The sequence below is a fragment of the Lactuca virosa genome, chromosome 3 (assembly GCF_052849685.1).
Source record: "Lactuca virosa cultivar CGN04683 chromosome 3, Lactuca_virosa_CGN04683_v6, whole genome shotgun sequence".
Lineage (NCBI taxonomy): Eukaryota > Viridiplantae > Streptophyta > Magnoliopsida > Asterales > Asteraceae > Lactuca > Lactuca virosa.
In genome coordinates, this window is record NC_136428.1 from 91112027 (window position 1) to 91137188 (window position 25162).

The 25162-nt window shown below is 37.0% G+C and overlaps 2 protein-coding genes and 1 pseudogene across 2 annotated transcripts; 1 reads left to right on the forward strand and 2 right to left on the reverse strand.

Annotated features, from left to right (window-relative positions):
• Window positions 1–1573: 1573 nt before the first annotated feature.
• LOC145163819 (uncharacterized) lies at window positions 1574–2089 on the reverse strand. Its single transcript, XM_079082571.1, has one exon. The coding sequence runs from the start codon at window positions 2087–2089 to the stop codon at window positions 1574–1576; it is 516 nt and encodes a 171-aa protein (XP_078938697.1).
• Window positions 2090–3378: 1289 nt separating this feature from the next.
• Window positions 3379–6443, forward strand: LOC145163820 (receptor-like serine/threonine-protein kinase SD1-7). Its single transcript, XM_079082572.1, has 7 exons — window positions 3379–4654; window positions 4751–4900; window positions 4985–5154; window positions 5259–5469; window positions 5566–5803; window positions 5918–6065; window positions 6150–6443. The coding sequence occupies exons 1-7, from the start codon at window positions 3379–3381 to the stop codon at window positions 6441–6443; spliced, it is 2487 nt and encodes an 828-aa protein (XP_078938698.1).
• Window positions 6444–6980: 537 nt separating this feature from the next.
• LOC145163821 (secreted RxLR effector protein 161 pseudogene) lies at window positions 6981–7718 on the reverse strand (annotated as a pseudogene).
• Between the last annotated feature and the right edge of the window lie 17444 nt (window positions 7719–25162).

The following is a 25162-nucleotide window of genomic DNA, read 5'->3' on the forward strand; positions in this document are numbered from 1 at the left end:
TAGGTACAAATACGTAGCAGACACAACCAAATACTCGAAAGTAGCTAACAGTAGGTTTCATGTTCCATAGTGTCTCAAATGGTGAGATGAAACCTAACCTTGGTTGGGGAAGTTTATTGATCACATGGGCAGCAGTTCGCATTGCTTCAGCCCAAAATCTTCCTGGGACATTCTTCGCGTGTAGCATGCTTCGACAAATTTCTACAAGATGTCGATTCTTTCTCTCAGCTACACCATTTTGTTGAGGTGTGTTGGCACATGTGAATTGATGACGTATACCACATTCTTTTAGATAGCTATTGAATTCTTCCGAGGTGTATTCTCCTCCATTGTCTGAGCGTAGACACCGAATCTTCTTTCTCACTTCTCCTTCGACCGTTGTCTTGAATTCTAGAAACTTTGAGAATGTTTCAGATTTTTCTTTCATGAAGAAAACCCACACATATCTCGAATAATCATCAATGAATGTCACCATGTACCGCATCCCGCTAATTGATGTCTGCTTGACTGGACCGAACACATCCGAGTGAATTAACTCTAGTGGCTTCTTTGCTCTAAAATTTGACTCCTTGTATGGTAATTGATGAGCTTTACCATACTGACATCCAGCACAAACAACATCTGTTTTAACTTCAAGTTGAGGTAAGCCACTGAGCATGGATTTCTCCATTATTACCTTCAACTTGTGATAACCAACATGTCCCAGCCGTGCATGCCATAGATCTGCTGTCTCGTTCTTACGAGTCTTATCTACATAGGCAGACTCTGCGGAGAGAACATAGACGGAATCCACTCTCCGTCCTTCCATTGTTGGATTTTCTGATATTTTAAGATCTCGATAGACCTTCACATCTTGTGGGCCAAACAAGACGTAGTTTCCTGATGATGTTAGTTGCGATACCGATAACAAGTTCTTCTTCATACCTGGCACGTGATAGACATTATGTAGTGACACCATGTCAGATTTATTACCAGGCATGATCGTTGTTTTGCCAATCTGAGCAATTGGAAGTCGTGCATTGTTGGCTGTAAGTACCATGCGACTCCCTTTGTACTCCTTCACGTCTTGTAGTTTGTTCTGATCACCAGTCATGTGATTGGAGCATCCTGAATCAATGATCCAGTCATTCTCATAGTTGATACGCTCTCCCATCATTGCCATGAGCGCCAACTCGTTTTCTTCTGTGGCGCATAATGCCTCAGCATCCCATTCATCCTCTATTTCCTTTTTGGAAGTTACGACATTGCTTTCCACAGACTTTTTCTTTGACCAACAATCTTTGGACATGTGGCCCCACTTTCCACAATTGTTGCAGTTGCCTTCGAACCTCCTCCCCCGAGAACTCTTATTGTCGGTCTTTTGAGATCTCCATGGTTGTGAGGTTCCTGGCTGACTCTTCCATTTGTCAGCATTTTTGTATCCTTCTTTAGAAGGTGGCTTGAAATTTCTCCGACTTTTACTTGTGTAGAGTGCTTCTTCTTCACTCTTCAGCGTGATGCCTCCCATTTGCTTAGCCATAGCTTCTTGGCTGGCCAACAAATTCTCAAACTCTACAAGTGATGGTTGAACGGGCTATCCTTGTACAGCAGTAACGAAGCTTCTATATTCCGGCCTCAGTCCATGGATGATGATCCTCTTCATTCGAGCTTCTGTAATGACGGATTGCGGATCTAGTTCAGTAATCTCCCGACATATCGACTTGACCTTGTGGAAATATTGAGCAATCGTCATGTCACGTTGTGAGATTGATAATAGCTCGTTCTCCAAAAGTTGTAGTCTTGTATCATTCTTCTTTGAGAAAAGCGTCACAAACGTGTCCCAAGCTTCTTTCGGTGTGTTCTCGTCCCGAATATGCTCCAACATCTCTTCTTCGATTGTGGTCTTCAAGGCAAACATTGCTTTGCCTGCTTTGATTTTCCATTTGCGTAGAGCGCCATTAACATCTTCCTCCGGAGGCGTGGTTTCGCTTCCGCCAACGACCTCCCATAGATCTTGTCCTTGTAAGTAGGACTTCATACATGTTTCCCATGTTTTGTAGTTGTTGTTGTTGAGTTTCTTGATTCCTCCGACGACTTGGAGATCACCCATCGTGTTGGCAGTACCTCGGTAATACCAAACAAGCTAGTTTCGACACTAAACTTGCAGAGTCACAAACTACTCACGATACAACGAGAATCACTCGTTCTCACTATCAAGAAACCTTGCTCTGATACCAGATTGTTGAACACGACTCTTTGTATGGGAAACAAAAAGACTTTTATTAAGACACTTAAGAAGACCTTACACTTTGTGAGACTACTACACACTTTGCTCTCTTTGAGGCTTTCTTGGATGGTTTGGAGCAAATGAGCTCCACACCTATTTATAGGCCTCTTAGGAAGGTTCTAGATACTAGTATACACTTACTACCTACTAGATAACTCTAGAACTATCTAACATACTCTATATGCTTCCATATGTTTCTAGAATATTCTACCATGTTCTGGAGAGGTCTAGGTTGCTCCAGTGTCTTCTAGAATGATCCATAACCTTCCAGGGTCTTCCATGTCGTTCTAGAGTATTCTAGACTCTTCCGGTATATTCCGGAGTCTTCCATAGTCTTCCATAATGTTCTAGAATCTTCTAGAGCGTTCTAGAACAAGCTAAAGTCTTCTAGATAATATTTGTTCTATTGGGCTAGTGATGATCTTTAACAAAGGGTTCAAGTCTCGTGGTGGACATAGGTGGTATTAAGTAGGGATGTGCTTCGGGCCGGAACCGACCCGAACCCGAATTGGACGAAAAGTGGAAACCGAAACCCGGACCGATTATATTAATATTGGTCGGTTCGGTTCGGGTCATTTCGGTTTATTCGGGTTATTCAGTTCAAGTGACTATTCACGGACCGAAAAACCAGAAACCCGAATTGGGCAAAAATAGATACCCGAGAACCGACCCAAATAACTTATTCGGTCCTAATTCGGGTCGGTCCGGTCCGGGATTCGGTTTCGGTTCGGGTATTCGGTCCAAACGCACATCCATAGTATTAGGTATTAGTTTAGGAGTAGATTATAATATTTGTATTTTGAAGTTTAAAAAAAAGTTAAAATAGATTTATCCCGGAAAGAATTTATAGTTTAGTGCAAAAGAAATATAGTAATTTTTTTAATCCCTGAAAATTTTGTGAACACTCCGATCATCCGTGTGTATGTATGCAACTTTAATCGATGAACCAAGAATTCAAATTTGTTTTTATCACATATTTGTCAACAAGTAAGTCACCGTTGCTGTATGTCATCACCACCTCTCACTCTCTTCTTCACACCTGGGAATTGGGAACGAATTATAAGAGACCGAGAAATAGAATCTTAAACCACATGAATTGAAAGCTACCTTCAATGGAATGGCAATGGCTACAATGTCTTGTGTTGATTCTCTCGTTTTCTGTCTTACCTCTTTCTAATAGTGAAAACACCATAACCGCAACCAACTCCATCACTAGCAACCAAACAATAATCTCAGCCGGAGGTACGTTTGCATTAGGGTTCTTCAGTCCTGGTAATTCTACCGGTAGCTACCTGGGGATATGGTACAACACAATCCCGAAACTAACAGTCATCTGGGTTGCGAATAGAGCATCTCCAGTTCCAAAAGGTTCACCATCAATTCTTAGGCTTTCTAAAGATGGGAATCTTGTGGTTTTAAGTGGAAAAGAGCAGATCTGGACATCAAATGTGTCAGTCATAAACGCCACAGATGCAGTATTACTTGATAATGGGAATCTGGTACTTAGACATGGTAAAGATGAACTGTGGCATAGTTTTGATCATCTGACTGACACGTTTTTGACTGACATGAAACTTAGCTCCACCAGAAGTGGGCAAGAAATGCGTCTAACATCGTGGGTAGATGATGAGAATCCTCAACCAGGTATATTCTCACTAGGGATAGATCCACATCGGCATCAGGTATACATTTGGAAAGGGGATGAACCGTATTGGAGAAGCAATATCTATGCAACTAATTTATCGTATGGTAGTGGATTTATAGGAGATGGAAGGTTTGGCAGTAGAGTTATGGATGGAGGATTTCCAGCATATATAAGTTATGTTGTCAAAGATGATGAAGATTATCTTTTGTATGGTATCTCCATAAACTCAATCAGCACACGGTTTACCTTGGTTCCTCACGGGCAAATTGAGCTACATGTATGGACGCAAAATACATGGAAAGTTGTATGGCAGTTACCTCGAGATACATGTGATTTTTATGGCTACTGTGGCCCATTTACAATCTGCAGCAAGACAAATGTATCCTTTCCAGCGTGCAAGTGTATGACTGGTTTCCAGCCGAAATCATACAATGAATGGAGTGCAGGGAACTGGACGGGTGGATGTGTGAGAATTAAGACGTTGAGCTGCAACAGGGGAGATATGTTTTCAGTATATGAAGGAGTGAAGCTACCAGATCATGCAGTCAGCATAGGGAAAATGAGTTTTAACGACTGTGAATCTGGATGCTTCAGCAACTGCTCCTGTACAGCTTATGCATATGAGAATGTCACCAATGAACTTACAATAATTTGTCTGAACTGGTTCAGAGAGCTTGTGGATATCTCAAATAATAACACTTTTGGTCAAAATCTCTATGTCCGCGTTCATAGCTCCCAACTCGGTATATATGTCTACCTTTCTTTATGAATAGCAGTGCTTCATTTGCATTCCAATGTCCTCATCAAAACTTCTTTGTTCTTCCATGATCAACATGCAGTAGACAAGAGACATGAAAATACTTTCACCCACAAAAAGAAAATCAGGAATGAAGTTGCAGTTGCAGTTGCCATTGTTTCTGTAGGACTGCTTCTAATCAGCATTTTTGGTTACTTCTTGACAAGGCGAAGGAGAAGGATGATAAAGGAAGGTTAGAAGTTAAATAAAGTCAAGATTTCTTAAATCAATTCATTTTCAAGATTACCAGTTGACAGTTGTGGCTTATGCCATGCAGAGAGAATAAGGAGGGAATTACTTGGATATGATTCTATGAGCACATCCATTGGAGATGCACATAACAGCGTAGAGCTTGTATCGTTTAGCTTAAGGAGTGTAGTCGAAGCAACAGGTTCCTTTTCAGTGGAAAACAAGCTTGGAGAGGGTGGGTTTGGTTCTGTTTACAAGGTATGATACCTTGCTAGCTAGTCCCCACAACATCATTATTTATTACTTTATGGCATATAATTTAAAATTTATCTGTAATTAAGATGAGAAAAGGTACACTGCAGGGTTCTTTGCCTGGAAACATAGAAGTGGCGGTTAAAAGGCTATCAGCAAGATCATCACAAGGACGCGAGGAGTTTATGAATGAGATGAGGATTATTGCAAAACTTCAGCATACGAATCTTGTTAGGCTATTGGGATGTTGTGTGGAAGAAGATGAAAAGATTCTCGTGTATGAGTATATGCCTAATCGAAGCCTAGACAAGTTCCTATTTGGTACACTTTTCTGCCTTCCCATATGTTCTGAGGGTGTATTCAAATTTAATTTGTTTCATGTTGCATGATATATATTTTTTTATCTATCGTCCCTAGATCCATCCGAGAGTTTGAATCTTGATTGGAGCAATAGATTCAATATAATAGAAGGGATAGCTCAAGGACTCCTTTATCTGCACAAGTATTCTAGACTGAGAGTTATCCATAGGGACTTAAAAGCAAGCAATGTTCTTCTGGATCAAATGATGACTCCTAAAATTTCAGATTTTGGATTGGCAAGGATTTTTGGAATGAACCAAACTCAAGACAAAACCAACAGAGTTGTTGGTACCTAGTAAGTCCACAAGTTATTCAATGCATCAGCAAAATTACATCTTAAATTAGTTATATAGCAGATAACTAATTAACGATGATGTGTTAACTAATGTCCTTGCTCTGTTAATTGCAGTGGATATATGGCACCTGAATATGCACTTCACGGGTGGTTTTCTGAGAGATCCGATGTATTTAGTTTTGGGGTCTTACTGCTGGAGATTGTGACTGGTAAAAGGAGTACTTCTAATTACATCGAAGGCTTTCTTACAATATTGGAATGGGTAAGTATATATGATGTGTTCTTTTTCAATTATTACATGATAACTACTTGCAAACAACTTCAGTTTAATTTGGATCATCTTTAGGCATGGAAAAGGTGGATCGAAGGCAGAGGTTTGGAGTTGATTGATCCTTTAATCAGGGGCACCTGTAGCAATGCTGATCAACAGGCAGTAAAGTGCATAAATGTTGGACTTCTATGTATTCAAGAAATAATGAGTGACAGACCAACAATGTCAGAAGTGGTTGTCATGTTGATAAATGAAAACGCAACTGTTCCATCGCCCAAAAAGCCTGCTTTTACATTACAAAGAAGTGCCCATGCCTCAAGTAGATTCTCCAACAACGAAGTTACAGTAACCAATCTAGAGCCTCGATAAATGCACCATGTATATTCTCATTTGCACCCTAGGCTGAGTTTTTTACTCTGAAATCTGTCTACTTCTCTTATCTTTTCTGTTGAGCACCCTTTTATTCTTTAAAATATTTTCATATAAATTACTTATTCTATATATAACTAGCAGATAAGATAAGCCGGTGTGAACATGAACAGACTTGAAGATAAAATTGATTTTAGAAATATGTTCTTAAATTGTATGTTTTTGAATCTTTGGAAATATGTGTTGGTGATCAGCAATGGGACAATAAACAACAAGGAATTAACAGGGGTAAAACTGGAAATAGGCAGTCGAATGATTACTTCTTTATTGAATGAAGAGTAGCAACCAAATGATTGAATTGCTGTACAATGAATTTTCGACTGATTGTTGTAACTCCTAAGCTATTCTATTTAAACTACTAGAATTAACAGAAAATGAGAAATACTAGGAACAGTTCATTTGCTAACGGTCATGACTGCCCATGTGTTTTATTCTTTCCTAATTACCAGGTCAACCTTTGACCAACATTTCTCCCCCTCAAGGTTGACCCTTCTTCCTCAGATCTTCTATGCCAATTTGTGCTCTCATCTCAGCAAACTTTATCCTTGGCATTGCCTTTGTCAGAACATCAGCCTTCTGTTGATCTCCACTCACATGCTCCACTTGAATATGTTCGCTTTCAACACACATACGAATAAAGTGGAACTTTGTGTCTATGTGCTTGCTTCTGCCATGGGACACCGGATTTCTTATGAGTGCTATGGTGGATTGGTTGTCAATTAACAGCTTCACCTTCTGTGTTTTCTTTCCCATCAGCTTACTGAACAGGTTCCTTAACCACAGTCCTTGACATGCAGCTGCAGTTGCAGCCATATACTCGGCTTCACATGAGCTAAGTGCCACAGTTTTCTGTTTCCGTGATGCCCATGTTATGAGGTTTCCTGAGTAGTAGAAAGCTATTCCAGTGGTTCCTCTTCTATCTTCACAATCATTGTTGTAACTGCTGTGACTGTAACCCACAAATCTTCCGTCACCTCCCCTGTGGTACATCAGTCCATACTCTGTTGTACCCTTCACATATCTCAGGATATGTTTTATAGCAGTATAATGGCTTTGTTTGGGGTTTTGCATAAACTTGCTCACCACTCTAATACTGTAGTTATGGTCTGGTCTTGTGTGGACCAGGTACCTTAAACATCCAACAAGCTTCCTGTACATTGTTGCATTCACAGGTTCACCATCTTCATCTTTGGTTAACTGGAGTTTTGGCTCCATTGGGTACTAAGAACTATTGCAGCCTTCCATGCCCGAAACCTTTAGGATCTTTTCAGTATACCCCTTCTGTGTGAGCATTATACCATCCTTATCCTGTGATACTTCAATTCCCAGGTAATAAGATAGCACTCCCAGGTCACTCATGTCAAACAAACATTTCATTTTATTCTTGAACTCCTGGATTCCCTTCTCACTTGACCCAGTGACTATAAGGTCATCTACATATACACCCACTATAAGAATCAAGTTGGGTTTATGTACCTTATAGACGGCTTGCTCATGGACACATCTGGTGAATCCAAGTGACTTGAGTGATTGGTCGAGTTTTATGTTCCATGCCCTTGGCGCCTATCGTAACCCACACAGGGCCTTGTGAAGACGATACACCCAGCCTTCCTTGCCTTTGACCGTGAATCCAGTGGGCTGAGTTACGTAAACCTCCTCCTTAAGGTCTCCGTGTAGGAACGCTGACTTGACATCCAGGTGATGTACAAGCCAATTTTCTTGTGTCGCTACCGAGAGGATCAGTCTTATCGTCTCCAGCCTGGCTACTGGTGCAAATGCTTCGTCAAAATCGACACCCCTTTCTTGAACATAACCCTTGGCGACCAGTCGAGCCTTGTGTTTGAGTATTTCTCCAGCTGCACTCCTTTTTAGCTTGAATACCCATTTTAGCCCTATCGCCTTGCGATTTGGGGGTAGCCTGGTTAGAGTCCAGGTATTGTTTTTCTCAATTGACTTCAACTCCGATTCCATGGCTTCTTTCCACCCTTCTTCACCTGATGCTTCTTTGTAGGTTGTGGGTTCATCATCAACCAACAACAACTCTTGATTGCTTTCATACAATTCTCGTATCTCCTCATCCTCCAGTCTTGTCATGTTTTCATAAACGTCATTGATTGAGTGAAGTCCTCTAGGTGGTGTGTCATCATACGAAGCTACAGACCCACTTCCTTCTTGGACTGTCGATGCTCGACTGGGGGTGTTAATCGCGAGCTGATTTCAGGGGATTGCGATGAGTCTTCTAGTTGTGAGTTATCATAGTCAACGTGGGGATCGTTTAACGACGTCACAGGTTCTTCATTAGAGCCATTTGTTTGTTCAGGATTTTGGGCTGGTTGAGATTGGGCTGCTACATTGACCATAACATTGGTCCATGTCACACCCCCAAACCAAGGATGGTGGAAATGTTCAGGGGTGGAGGACTTCATGTATAGTATCACAATCACGAGTATAATAGTGCTCATAGTAAATACAACCATCATAAATATAATTGAAAAAGTTACACCATAGTATGAGATTACTTGTTTCAAAATCAATTACATTATGATGACAAAAATGTTTAATTTGACGTCTGGCGTCCCATCCTCAAAAGCAGTTGATTACCTGTTTCACGGGTTTCCTGAGAATACAAGTAGTTTTGAAAGAGTGTCAACAATTAAGTTGGTGAGTTCATAAGCTTTTGGGTGAAGTGTTGGAAAAACTTTATTTGTAAAATGAAATGTGCACACAAGAAAAATCCAATATTTTCCTTATCAAATATTATGTAGTCTTAACTCCCAAGACCAAATGCATGAGTGTGTATTCGTAATTTAAACGAAGAATACAGTTTTATATAGATAAAACTCCTTTCCATTTTCCTTTTTAAAGTAGTATCTCCGGTAAACTTTAAATGATGTTAACTCCCTATGTGAGTCGCTATAACCATACTACAACCGGATGACCTGTTACAACGTTTTTCAGACGTTAAAATTTGTTATGACTTTTGTCACCCGTAGACCTGCAGGTCCCGCTGTAACTAGCAGCAAGGTGTGGGGTGTCAATCCCAATATAGATCTATACATAATTATCACGCTCTCCCTAAGAGAGATTCTGGTTATAACTTGCAGGAATTTTAACCCGTACTCTAAGAGTACATTTGGAGAATTGTCTCACAACTTACGTTAACGAGTTTACGTGTAGCATGCTTAGAATGCATAACTATGCTTCTTATGTTTTATCTTGTATGTTTGAAATGTGAAAGGACTCTTACAATTTAGGAAGTAAATTTATGCTATTTAACCATAATTTAACGGAAAACATGTGTAAATTATAAAGTTATCAAAGACAAACACTTTGCTCAACATGTTACAAAGTGTTATGTAAATGGTAAACTGTGAACTAGTTTTTAACCTTTCTGTACTGCTTTAGAAAAATCATAGAAAAATCATACGAAGTCGAAAACCGAATCCGTAAACTTTGAGAGTTTAGAAAATGTCTAGTTTATTCATAATTTTCAGTATGATTTTTAGAAGTGTCTAACTTATGTGAAAATGTTCATATTCACAGACTGGTCCGAATTCGTTTCGGAAATGATAGGCAGTTTTATAAAATTCACCATAAATTGTAGAAAAATCGTATTGAGGTGTGCAAGTAGTCATTAGAAAGGTATACACCTGAAATACTTGCATATAAAACAGTTTTGAGATATATTGAGTTTAAGTTGGTCAAAACAGTCCGTGAATAGGACTCAACTTTTCTGTGAAAAGCTGAAGCATGAGTTCGAGTAATGTTAAGGTGTGTTAACTTGTATTCCCCCCCCCCCCCCTAAAACTTGAAGAAAACATGAAAATGTAGGGGTATGAACTCACCTTGAGTGATTTCCTTAGATGTATGCTGAAGAGGAAGGGTTTCTAAGTCAAGAACACTTGATAGAAGCTTGGAGAGTTGAAGATCTAAGAACAATTATGGTGGCATTGGTTATGAGAGGTTCATAAGTTGAGTGAATGAGTAAAGAATGTTCAATGTAGGATGAGAATATTTACTGAATGAAGGTGAGAAGTTCAAAGGCATCCTTGGAGTCCCGAGTTCTTAGAGAGGGAAATGAGAGAGAAGTGTTTGTTTCTTGGTGAGAGTGTGAGTAAAGTGGAAGGAGAAATGGGAGTTTCCAACTTTTGATCAAGTTACCAGCTGGAGGAGAGATGTGAGATGACAAATAGTTGACTAGGTAGGGGTGAATAGTGACTGGGGGTTGCCCTACGTGGGTATGGGGGATAGCTTGTGTCACACTCTAAGGGAAATCAACACTCTAACACAATATTTCACCCAATAGATATTGTCTTTGGTTTACGATCATTTCCCAAAATATGGTTTAAAATATGATAATATAGGGTCTTATATATATAAAAATATAAGTTTGGAGTGTTTAAAATTATAAAAATAAAAGTCTAAGGAATTTTCCGGAGCAAAAATCACTTAAAAACACTAAAAAGTCCGAAATTGCTAAAAATCTGGAGTAAAAGGGTGAAATCCGGAGTCACCACAAAATTTCCGGAGCTCCTTTAAGCATTCCGGAGCTACTGCCAAATTTCCGGAGGAGAGGCTTAGGCTACGAGGTTCCGAAGCGGGTGAGCAGCGGATTCCGGAGGCGCTGGGCGAGGTCTGAAGCTTCCTTCTCGGATCCGAGGTCAGGAGCGAATTGTGTCCGGTTCAGTTGGAGTTTCGATCTGCCCCACATGTTCCGGAGTCAGAAGGGTGTTCCGAAGCAAGAGGGTAGTCCGGACTAAGGGGGTTCCGGCCTAAGAGGGTTCCGGACCAAGAGGGTCCTTTTGGGCTGTTTTCGATTGAGATTTCACATACTTGGAGAGATTTGGGAGAGATTTCACATACTTGGAGAGATTTCACATATTTGGAGAGATTTTGGAGAGATTTCACATACTTGGAGAGATTTGGGAGAGATTTCACATACTTAGAGAGATTGGGGAGAGATTTCACATACTTGGAGAGATTTCTCATACTTAGAGAGATTTGGGAGAGATTTCACATACTTGGAGAGATTTCTTATACTTAGAGAGATTTGGGAGAGATTTCACATACTTGGAGAGATTTGGGAGAGATTTCACATACTTGGAGAGATTTGGGAGAGATTTCACATACTTAGAGAGATTTGGGAGAGATTTCACATACTTGGAGAGATTTCTCATACTTAGAGATATTTGGGAGAGATTTCACATACTTGGAGAGATTTCTCATACTTAGAGAGATTTGGGAGAAATTTCACATACTTGGAGAGATTTGGGAGTGATTTCACATACTTGGAGAGATTTGGGAGAGATTTCACATACTTAGAGAGATTTGGGAGAGATTTCACATACCTAGAGAGATTTGGGAGAGATTTTGTCGGGGGCCTTTATTAATGTTTTTCTTCGCAGAACAAAGGTCGTAGGCTTAGTTACAACCCATTTTGAGTGTTATACGCCCCCCGAAGGGTACGTAATAGTGTTTTATAGAGTTGTTACTTCCCTCTAACTGATTAGGGTTTAGGATTTTGGACATTTGAAACTTTCAAGTGTAACTTTGCATTAAAATTTAGAGTTACACATTAGTAAATATAAGGTAATCCCTAACATATTAGAACTAGTTTAGTTGACCAGATTGACTTGTTGACTTTCTTGACTTTGACTTGACCAGAAAGTGACGGTTGTCACAGTCCAGTAAGGTGTTGAGAGTGGCTCCCCCATTGCTTCGTTATTGTCACACCCCCAAACCGGAACGACAGAAACGTTTGGGGGCGGAGGACGTCATCTTTAGTATCACAAGACATGCATCATAGTAATCAAAGTAAAAAACAACCATTTCATTATAAGATAGACTACAAAAGTAAATAACAAAACAAGACATGAAGTTACTATGTGTGACAACCCGAAATTTCTATCTTGTGCATCCATTCGATTCAATCAAAGTCAGACTTGTTTTTGGCTATCTTTTAACCCTGTTAAAGGTCTGTTTGAGTGTTTTAAGCCTAGTACCTTAAAGGATAAAGTGTTAGGAAGTATCGTATAGAGTTCAGTGTGCAACATACAAGCCGGAAACTCCACCATAAGGAGTTTACGGCCGTAAACTAGAGTTTACGACTGTAAACACCTCCTTGGCCGTGAACTCTTCCCTTCATATGAGTTATTTTTTCATTTTTTTCACCCTTTTCACACATTTCCATCTCAAGAACTCGATTTTCTCTCAAGTATCATCAAGAACTTCCTTCTTGATCTTCAATATTGTAAGTAATCTTTCCATTTTCAAGTTGATATTCTTCTATATCTAGTGAAGATTCATGTTTTCATCCATGGAATCATTCTTTTTTGTTAGATCTTCAAGTATTCACACTTTCACCAAGAACACCCACTAGTTCTTGGACCGTGAACCCCCTCCCAAGCTTCAAATACGTGAGTATATCTTCTATCTCCTAGTTAGACTTGTTAAACTCTGGATTATAGCCTTAGATCATCTTAAAATACATGAACATCAATGGTTTACGGCCGTAAACCACTGCATGGCCGTAAAATCTTGTGTTGTTGGATGTTTTGGCCCTTAAACTCCCTTATATTCGAGACTAGGATCGAAAGCACTTGTAGAATACTTGATAGGACCATAAAACAACTTGTTTATAAGTCCTCCCATTCTTTCAAGAAACAGAAAACATTTTTTCAAACATAAATACTTATGCACTCACTCAACTTTATGTTGATACTCTCTTTTCAAATTACTTGTATTCTCAGGGAATTAGTAGACAGGTACTCCCCCAGCTTTTGAGAAGATGGAGCTATTTATGTTTTGTCTTCTTCTTTTGTATAACTATTTGCTTTCAATATACTATGATGAAACACATGTAAATACTTATACTTTTTAAATACACTGGTTGTTTGTACTCCGATTACTATAATGTATGTGTTGTGATACTACAAATGAAGTCCTCCACCCCCGGACGTTTCCGTCGTCTGGTTTGGGGGTGTGACACTATGCTCTATCTTCTGTATCCCAATGCGCGTACATGTCTACTAGTTTCCTGAGCATACAAGTTATTTGAAAGCGTAGATCAGCATTTAAGCTGGTGAGTTCATAAGATTTTAGTGATGTAATGTAAGTTGTAAGTTCTTTTAGAAAAGTTCGTCTGTTCCTCTAGAAAATCCTATATTTCCTGCTTTGATGAAAGATAAGTAAAAATGACTCTACAATCCTTTCTATGAGTACTAAACAGATACAATTTATATAAAACCCAGAGTAAACAAATAATCGATTGTGTGTATCTGCCCTAAGCCCACAACTAAACAAGGAACAGGAAATGAGGCGGAAGGCACACATCCCATTGTTTTTTAGATCATCGTTGTATATAACCCTGACGTATTCACTTGGTACTCACGGAGTTAACTGCAATAGTTCCTTAATATTTGATGAAAAGATTCTTTAAGAAAACCCTTATTTCTTTTAGTAAACATGGTAACCACAATAGTTCCTTCTATACTCACTTATTTTATACTACCTATATATAACCTAATATCGAACAGATAGTTAGTTGTGTGAATCTGTCCTAAGCCCACAACCAAACAAGGAACATGAAGTAAGGCGGAGAGCACACATCCAGCTACCTATCGGGTATTAATTATATACAACCCTAATATATAAACTGAGGTATTATAGAACTAACCACCTAAGGTCCTTTAAGTTATATTGGTTTAAATAAATGGATTAAATCTTTTCTGGTAAGTTTCTAGTTTTGTTTACCAAATGTTCTATTTGAAAGTATGTTTTGTACTAGAAAACGATGTATTAAATTAGTATACTATGACCTGGCCCATACCTGGTACTCCTTATGATTACTTAGTGTATACGAAATATATATATATATATATATATATATATATATATATATATATATATATATATATATATATATATATATAGCTAAGATCGGATAGATAGTAGGCTGGGTAAATCTGCTCTAAGCCCACAACCAAAGAAGGAACAAGAAATGAAGCGGAAAGCACACATCCTACTACCTGTCGGATCCGATTAATATATATTCCTGATGTATAAACTAAGGAATCATAAAGTTAGCATTATAGGCCCCCTTCTAACTGGATGTTCGTGTTACGGGTAAGTTATGTGGCGTTGTTGTATTGTTTGGAGGACTACTAGAAGTAATGAAATCCTGTACTCTAAACGCCTCAGTTGATACTGTTGTGAGTGTTATATTTATTAATTCGGTACTTTGTAGATATATATATATAAATCATGGCATATTGAAGATGCACCACATATATATATATATATATATATATATATATATATATATATATATATATATATATATATATATATAAATCATGGTATATTGTAGATGCACCATATATATATATATATAAATATATATATATATATATATATATATATATATATATATATATATATATCCCTTATACTACTTTTATTATCAACTTTTCTTTAGAACATTGAGTTAATGATATGTTCCCTTCCTAGGTTACTGAGAATAATTAGTATAAATGTGTAAATCATGATTTGTTCTTCTGTTATAGTATATTGTATGTTCCTCCCTGTTTCTCTTTATAGTATGTTCCTCCCTGTACTAGCTATAGTATGTTCCTCCCTGTACTAGTTATAATATGTTCCTCCCTGTACTAGTTATATTATGTTCCTCCCTGTACTAGTTATAATATGTTCCTTCCTGTACTAGTTATAGTATGAACTGAACCCCTAAACTATACCTATTATAGTTTACTAGTATGCTTACTTGAACTGATACTGACTTGAAGAAATACTCATTTATCTACTAACTTATGATTGTACTTTAAAAACGGAGTTTTATAAACTATAAAGTAACATAACTTTAAAAGAGTTTTTGAAATGTTTTGATCAGTCATAAATACATAAGCAATCTGTTGAAATGATGTTTATAACATAACATTTACACAATTATCATTGTCTTCAACTTGATTATAAGGGTATGAACTCACCTTATGTGGGTGATTTAAACGAATATGCGCGCAAGGATGAGAAGTTCCACGAATGAAGTCCCGAGACACAAACGAGTCCTAAATGACATATAATGTCATATATTGGCACAAATATAGTGTTTAGAAGCAACTACATGCAAGGAAACACCCTTAGGGACTAGGAAACACTTGGACTAAGTGTTAGAATCATATGTGATTCATCAAAGGGGTGTGTACGACCACAACTTGGAGTGTACGGCCATGGGTGTACGGTCATGGAGTGTACGGCCGTACACTCATGGTAAAATATTCACAAAAGGATCTTTGAACAATGGGAAAGCTAGTGGGTCTAATGCTCAACAAGAATATGAACTAAGTTCGCATTTTGGAGGCCTTTTTGGGGTGTTTTGAGGGGTGTACGGCCATGCAAGGGTGTACGGCCGTACACTCCTTTTGTTCTTAAGTTCTGGTCGATTCTAAGGTGTTTAACAAGAGTCCCTAACGTATTCTAAGCATAAGGAAAGGATACTTACGTTTTGAGGCTTGAAGGGGGTTCACAGCCACCAAGAACAAGTGTGTGTTCTTGGTGAAATGGATGAAGATTTTAAGATCTACCCAAAAAGATGATTTGCATGGATGAAATCAAAGGGTGATGCATGATTAAGAACGATAACAACTCAAAGATGGAAGAAACACTTACGTTTTTGATGATCTAGGATGAAGAACTCGATGATACTTGAGAGAGAATCTGATTTCTTGAGTGAGAAGTGTGAGGAATGAAGCGAAATGAAGGCATACTCTACTTATGGGGGTGGGTGTACGGTCAGCATGGGTGTACGGCCGTACACCCATGTGTACGGTCGTACACTCCCTTAGATGGAGTGTTCGGCTCGATTTCAACGTGAAGAACTTTAGCAACTCAATCCTATACTCAATGTTTGAATGTACTGAGCTTTGAACCCTTAAACAGACTCTAAACAATGCTAAAAGATAGCAGAAACAGGTCTGACACTCAGTTGAATTGACTGGCTGGACTTACAAGGAAAAAAATTTCGGGTTGTCACATAATCCTCCCGTTAGAATACCAACTCGTAGACCTGGGCAACTTTGCCCTAGTGTCCATGATATGATTCGTACTTGGTCCATATATAATTACCTAGTGTATACAAGTCATATATAATTATGATTAGTAAGACGGTTGGATGTGCGAATCTGCCCCAGGTCCACAACCAAACGAGGAACAGGAGATATGGCGGAAGCACATATACTAAATCTGCGTAATCATAATCATATACCACCCTCGCGTATACACTGAATAGTGATAGGTGGGCTGTATTCGTCCTTAGCCTCTGTGCTTGAACTTGATCTGCTGAACGAGTGGTATTTCGGGAAGGTCTGCTGAACATACGGCGGTAAGGCTTCGGAGGGCAAATTACTCTTTGCATTAGTACTTCGGGGTTTAGAATACGAGGTAGACGATTCCGAGGTCTGGGTCGGACTGTCGTTACGAATGACGAGGGTTCCGTGAATTTGACGGTCAAGGAGATGGGAACATATGAACATAGTATGGTGAGGACCATGCCAATCCATGATGAATGATAGCAACGGACTCTTTACTGAACAAAAGTTTGGCCGACTTGAAAGAAATGTTTATTATACGATGGTATATCTCTAGTGTGCTCGACAATGTACACTGTGTAAACGTTCTAGTGCTTTCTGTTTTCTCCTTGATGTTAACACTTCTACGTATCGTACTGCGATGAACGAGTACATACAATGAAAGTTCTTTGATAACTAGTGTCGATACTTTATACTAAGATTCTCCTCGGTACCACTATGATCGCCTGACATATACAAGTTATGAATAAGTAAGATGAATAAGACGGCCGACTGAGTAACTCTTCCCCAAATCCATAACCAAACAAGGAACAGGAATTAAGGCGAAATCACTCACTTTAAGTCTGCAAAATCTTAGCTATGCACAACCCTGATGTACATACTAAGCCATCATAGCTTCTCTGAACGAATCTTTTAGTTCTCTTGAATACTTTGACTTGTTCATATAAGTGGGTTATTATAATTACTTTTAAACATTTTCCCCAAGTTTTAATCTTATATAAATATAAATTAAATTTTAAAGCAATTCATAATTCGAAGACGTACCGCTGGTCGCTGGCGACTCCGGGGTAGATTCTCCTGCGGTGATCATTAGAATTCATTCATCCGCTCCTGAGTTCTTTGTTATCGGGAAGTCCCTCCTATAGTGTCAAATCTCACCACAGCCATAGCAGGCTTGGTTTTCTTCAACACCGGGGACTTGGGAGATCGGTTGAGCTGGTGCCCTGCAGAAACGAACTGTGTGTCCCTTTCTGTGGCAGTTCAGACACTGCATTTCCCGACATACTCCGGTGTGGTGGTAGTTACACCCATCACACTTCGGGAGTGTTCCAGCATACCGATTGGCAGGTGCTGGAGTAGCAGGTGTTGTGGCGGCGTATATAGAACCCTTTTGTTGCTCCTGCGGGGTTTCCTGTGTTGTTCGCTCCTTCCTCTTTTTCCCCGACTTTCCTTTACTGTTGTCACACCCCGCTAAAGCGGAAACACGAGGCATGTCAGTATAAAGGGTTTCATAGCAAAAGTTAAAAGACAACACCAACCATAGTATTAAAAATCATTACAAATTTACAATAAGTTTGCACAACTTTTTAAAAGAAATTACAATGTATTTAAAAGTCAACACATGCAAATGCTCCTACAAGTGTTGTGTCTCTATGTGCCTCTTACTAGATGATTCCTAAAAAAGCATGTAAAACGAACATCAATTATAAAAATAGTTGGTGAGTACTCACAGATTAAAAATAATATTGGTTTCAAGAATCAAATTAAAAGTTTTGATAAAAGTTTCCATAAATAAAAGTATATTGATAAAATGAGTTTTCAAGAATCGAAATAATATTCGTTGTTACAAGGAGCAAACAATTTCATTGCTAAAACAAGTATATAAGTTTTCAGTAATAAAAGTTCGTTGCTATAATGAGAAACAAAGTTTATTGCTATAATAAGCATAAAAGTTTCGTTGCTAAAATAAGTATACAAGTTTCATTGCTAAAATAAGTATACAAGTGTCGTTGCTAACATGAGAATACAAGTTTCATATGTGCATAAAGATTCGTATGTGCATCAAGTTTCCATTCATGAGTTCACAACTCAAGCCTAATGACCGAATCGTGCCCTATGGACTACTATGTGTATCGCAAACATAGTGTACAAAATGGTAAAATGCACTCAAGCGAATCGTGCGAGTGAGGAGTTGTCTACCTCATTATAGCACTATCCATAATAATCATAGGCTCAAAAGAGTTAATGAGTCGTGTCTAGAGATTCCAGGGACTTAACCGCGATACAGTCCTCATGAATTAAAGTAACATACACATATATACGAAATATAGCAACCAAGTTTCATACGAGTCAAAATAAATACAACGAACATAAAAAGTTTAGAACATGCTTTTCCACCCCAAAACATTTAAAAACCGAAAATAGGGGAGTGGTGAATACTCAAAATATGCAAAATATAGCAACCAAGTTTATACGAGTCAAATAAAATAGAACGAATAATAAATGGTTTTTGGACATGCTTTTCCACCCCAAAACATAAAAACCGAAAATAAGGGGAGTCGTGAATACTCATAATATGCAAAATATAGCAACCAAGTTTATACGAGTCAAATAAAATACAATAAATAATAAATGGTTTTTGGACATGCTTTTCCACCCGAAAACATAAAAACTGAAAATAAGGGGAGTCGTGAATACTCACAATGCATTGAGATGATGCAAATGGTGCCTTGAACTACGTTCCACGTGTACCACTACCGATTCCTACAATAATGGTATTCGCTAGTGAGTCTCTAATCGAAATCTAACACTAGTATACTTACTACTACAATAGAATTATGCCAATATTGTGTTAAAATTTAATATTGATAAGTTACAAACATTTTTCTGTGAAAATTAAACTTCAATGAATAAATTGTTATATAACAATTTAAGTGGAAAATTCTCATTATTGAAATGTTAATATTTAACATTTTAAGAGGTGTTCTAATGATAAAATCAATTTTTTCTGTGAAAATCAATTTAGTTCTAAATTTCCCAAACTTTGTTAATATTTAACATTTTTCTGTGAAAATCAATTTAGTTCTAAATTTCCCAAACTTTGTATTTCAGTTTTAATTGAAATCAAAGACCTTAAGATAAATTTTCTTGAATTTTTGATTTGTCTAACTATTTTTCACCATTTAATTCCTTGAATAATCATAAAATCATGGAAAAATAGTAAATTATTATGAAAAATTCTTATAATTTTTGTGTAACTGTTTTACAGTGTACATAATCTGGGAAAAATATTAATATGTGTTTTCAAAAAGTTTAACACAATTTTTCTGATTTTTGTGTATTTATTCTATAAAAATAGAAATAAACAAATAACAGTTTCAAAAATTCACAAAACCTTTTTTACAAGTGTTATTACACATAATTAAGCTGGAAAAAAAATATAAAAATGGATTTCTAAACTGTTTAACCCAATTTTATGATTTTTGTACATTTAAGTGTATTAAATCTTGGGAAAATAGAAGAAAAATAGCATGCAGAAGATAAAAATGATCAAAAATTTTACGTATGATCCTAACATATTATAAGAGTTTCTGGTAAATTTTCATGAATTTTGGATAAGTAAAACTATTTTTCCTGTTTTTATACCATTATAAACACAAAAATCATGGAAAAATAGATATACATTTTGAAAATTTCCCAAAATACTTTTCTGTGTCTTAAATATAAGTTACAAGCTGCGAAAAATAAGAAATAATATTTTCACATTCCCTAAAGTGGTTTTATGATTTATTGGAGCTAAATAAAAATAAAATTAAAAATCATACTAAACAGTAACAAAAATCGATGAAACCTCATGAGAGATGTTTATTAACTTAAAGGGTCATCCACAAATATTTCCAGAATTTATTTACAAGTGTATGTATTTTATATGCTTTAACACTCTATTTTCTTATTATTTTCATGTAAAAATAAAGAAAATATATATTAAGCTGAAAATTTCCAGAATGCATATTCAAACAATTTAATAACAATGAAAAATTGTTTTCTTATTTTTGATGTCGAAAAACATGCCTAAAGGATCAAACAGTTATAGACAAAACTTGATTCTTGTGATTTTGGTAAAGATTATTGATGTTACTTTGAGAATTTTTGCAACATGTTCCAAAGACTTTCGAATCAAGATCTTTTTATACCTCTTAATATATGATGTTAAGTGCTCAAATTAATTTTTCCTTGATTTTTAGTGATGAATAAGACCTTTGAACATGCAATACAAAACTAGTATTCACAAAAAGGTGCTGATTGAGCAACCGTTTTGTAAAAATTGCTAAAAATCCAAATATTGGAATTTTCCAGTGAGGTCAGATGGGTTTGAAAGCTAACTCAAAATATTATATTTAAGAAAAAGAATCTCGAATTTTGGTTAAGAAATGAGTGACATATGGCAGTTTAAAGTAAGGTAAAGAAATCTGACAGATTGCATGCATGATGATTGGTTAGAAAAGTGAGTTTTCATCATTTTTTTGAGTAAATCTTCTGAAATATTTTAAAGATATCATGATAAACTTATATTCTAGTCATGTTTCCAGAGATCAAAAGATTAAAACTTATCAAAATGTATACATGTATTTATGAACAAAATTTTGTTTCTCAAAAACTCTTAACTTGAGTTTGATGTTTTAATCCTTAAAATCAATTTTTGCACTAAGATCATGAACATGCAACCTTGTTTATCATACATTCATGGTGTTAAAACACATCCATGATATTCTAAAAACCATTTTAACAAATAAGAAAACAATTTTGAAGAAGGAGAAGAAGGAGAAAGTATAAGAAAATAGCAAACTTGAAGGAAAAGTGAAGTAAAATGAAAGAAAATTCGGGATTACCTTCAAGATTACTTCAAATGATGAATATTTAGAGTTTAAGGTGTGTTCTTGGAGCCATTTTCTGTAACATTTCGTGGTTAGGGTGAGGGGAAGAGATAAAATGTGATGGTGATGAAGAGTGTGAGAGAGAATGACGAGGTGAAGTGTGGAGAGGTGAGAAATGATTCAAATTTTGGGGAAGAGAGATAATGGGAGAGAGAGGACGAATTTTAGGGGGGAGAGGCTCCCTCTCTCTTCTTTCTTTTATAAAAATTCAAATCTTTTATAAAAATATCCAACTTTTTATAAAATGTGCACCTTAACCTAGTTTTTATGCATAAAACTCTTGATTTTTGACTTATAAATCAAGGGTAAATGTTAATAACTAAATCTTTATTTTTAATTGATTGTATTTGATAATAATTATTATGATAAGATAATATTATAAGGTTCATAATTATTTTTATAGGATTTTTATGGTTAAAGTTTATAAATATGAGTTTTTAGGGCTTTTAGGGTTTTTAGGGTTTTTCGGATTTTGCTAAACTTTAGATATCAAGGTAAATTGAATCTTTGAGACTTGAAATTATTTTTGTGTTTCGTAACTCTTATTCAAGTTAGAAATAATGTTTGTAATTTATTTTTATCGGTTTATTGGCATTCTATGTAGTGATTCCGAGATCCAACGAAATTGAGTAATCAATTATACTAGTCCTAGTCTTCAACTTTGACTTAAGTTCCAACGAGACTAGGACCTAATTTCTACCACTAGGTCAAGTGCATTATGTGTGTATATGATTCATGAAAAGGTGTTCAAGTCAAAGAGTATCCTAAATATGGATATTCACTACATTTAAGTAGTTGTAGAATTCACATATCAATGTGAAATCTAAGTATACTATCAATTGGTTCTAATTGTTTCCAAGTTTCTAGTAGGTTATAACTTAGTTTCTAGTTACTAAGCCTAGTATGTGTCGTGCCTACACGTACAACTAAGTTTATCAAATCTAGAACCGACTCGAATTTTGACGGTTGTCACAATTGTCCCCTCCCTTAGATAGCTCGGGAACGGGGACCATCACGCCATGGCGGACTCCATGGTCAATGAGTCACTGGGCCAGGCGTTTGGCGCTATCGAATGTAGTTGGGTTAGAAGACAATACATCTCCTTGGATCGGGGTAGATAAACCCCAGATGTACCTTTCTATCTTCTTACTTTCCGTGTTAACCATCCCTGGACACAGTGCTGCCAGGTTGCTAAACATGTCAGTGTACGTCACTATGTCCGAGCCGACCATAGTGTGCTCGCATAGTTGTTGTTCCAGCTTTTGAACTTTGCCCCTCGGACAGTATTCTTCCAACATCATCTCTTTCAGGTTTTCCCAACCTATGGAGTTAGCCACTGATAGGGTCAGTGACTTAACATGGCTATTCCACCATGTTAGGGCTCTATCGGAGAAGTGCAGGCAGCAAACTTAACTTTGCTCCCTTTTGGGCACGAACAGATTTCGAAGACCGAATCTGTTTTCTCGAACCATCGCATCAGAGCAATGAATCCCCCATTTCCATTAAAGGATTTGGGTTTGCAGTTCATAAAGTCCTTGTACGAACACTCCCTTGGGTGTCCGTGAATAACTCCGGGGTTTGTTAAGTAGGTACCGCTACCAGATCCGTAGGTACCACTTTCGCCGATGTGAGCTAGAGCAGCTGCCACTACGGCTGATATCGCTGCTTAGAGAGCAGCAGGATCGAACTGTGGAGGAGGTAGTGGTGGTTGAGTTGGAGTTATCAGAGTAGTGCGTCTGTTTGATCTGCGAGGAGGCGTCTTTGCTAAAAGAATACAAAGATAAGACGAAATAAGTCTATAGCAGTGGTTTATAAGCCCAAAGCTGAAATACGAGATTATCCTAGTTTTGAGTGTATCGGGTCCTGACTTTCATAGGGTTCTGGAAACAATTCATAACAAAGTCTATGCAAGATAAACTTTATGAATTTGAAATGACTATCATCGAAGGAATATCTATGACTTGAATAATTGTTACCAGTTGCATGCAAAAGAAAATAATCCTAACACATAGTGTGAGCAGTGTCTCCACTAGCTCATTAAGTTATACAAGATTATTATTTATTAGTGTGACGCCTAATACGCTTTGGTTACTTCGGCTGATCCTTCTTTGAAAACTTCTCATGAACCTGCTCTTGTTCCTCCTTGACTATTCTTGTCTGCTATGAGGTAGTGGTTTCATCTATCTGGGTTTGTCGTGCGAGAATGGATATGTCTAAAGAATCTATGAGATTAAGTGAAACATTATGGGGTGATCCTTACAGAGTCCTCCTATAATTGCACAATGTATACAAGTTGTATATAATTCAATATTAAATAGATCTTCGAATAAGTGATCCTACTCCAAAACCACAACCAAACAAGGAACAGGTAGTGAAACATAGATCACAAATTCTAAGTCTATAAAATCTCAATTATATAAAACCTTGGGAGTATACACTCCAAATTTATAGACCTATCCATAAGGGTCTTTTAAATTATCATATAAGTTATTTATATAGTGCATAAAATACTCTTATAGTATTTTAATGTAGTGTACTTGATATGTTTTAAACTTTTTGTAGTGTTATAGCATCATAAAATACTCCCATAGTATTCTAACTTTATGTACTGATCTAGAAATCCCTTGAATAGAGTTAGGTAAGTTTTAAGACTGTTGCAACACCACATCACTCTCAAACACATGTCGGTCACATCTCGAATGACTATAGTTGATCAGGATATATTGATCCTAGATATGATTACGTAACTATCCAGGTTTGACCGCAGTGCTCAACCTTTAAATACTTTTGTTATGTTCTTCTTGTGATACTTGTTCTAGTATGTATATATGTATAAGCACATATGTATATTTTTATAAGGTATTGTTATATCTTTAAAATATAATATTATCCAGAGCACTTTGGCCCCATTGTATTTATAGTTGTATATCTTTTATCGGTTGATATACTTAGTTCACTATAAACAATGCTCTGATACCAATTTGTTACACCCCCAAACCAGAATGGCGGAAACCTTCGGGGGCGGAGGACGTCATGTTTAGTATCACAAGACATGCATCATAGTAATCAAAGTAACAAACAACCATTTCATTAGAAAGAAAGTGTTTACAAAGTATGTGGTTCACATAAGATAGACTACAAAAGTAAATAACAAAACAAGACATGAAGCTACTATGCTCCATCTTCTGTATCCCAGTGCGCGTACCTGTCTACTAGTTTCCTGAGAATACAAGTTATTTGAAAGCGTAGATCAGCATTTAAGCTGGTGAGTTCATAAGATTTTAGTGATATAATGTAAGTTGTAAGTTCTTTTAGAAAAGTTCGCCTGTTCCTCCAGAAAATCCTATATTTCCTGCTTTGATGAAAGATAAGTAAAAATGACTCCTTTCTATGAGTACTAAACAGATACAAGTTATATAAAACCCAGAGTAAACAAACAATCGATTGTGTGTATCTGCCCTAAGCCCACAACCAAACAAGGAACAGGAAATGAGGCGCAAGGCACACATCCCATTATTTGTTAGATCATCGTTATATATAACCCTGACGTATTCACTTGGTACTCACAGAGTTAACTGTAATACTTCCTTTATATTTGATGAAAAGATTCTTTAAGAAAACCCTT

Excerpts from the sequence above, each read along its gene's own strand:
- LOC145163819 (XM_079082571.1), bottom strand. The coding sequence starts at position 2,089 with ATGGGTGATCTCCAAGTCGTCGGAGGAATCAAGAAACTCAACAACAAC.
- LOC145163820 (XM_079082572.1), top strand. The coding sequence starts at position 3,379 with ATGGAATGGCAATGGCTACAATGTCTTGTGTTGATTCTCTCGTTTTCT. Across the intron at positions 4,655-4,750 it reads CGTTCATAGCTCCCAACTCG|TAGACAAGAGACATGAAAAT; the intron begins GTATATATGTCT and ends ATCAACATGCAG. Across the intron at positions 4,901-4,984 it reads GAGAAGGATGATAAAGGAAG|AGAGAATAAGGAGGGAATTA; the intron begins GTTAGAAGTTAA and ends TATGCCATGCAG.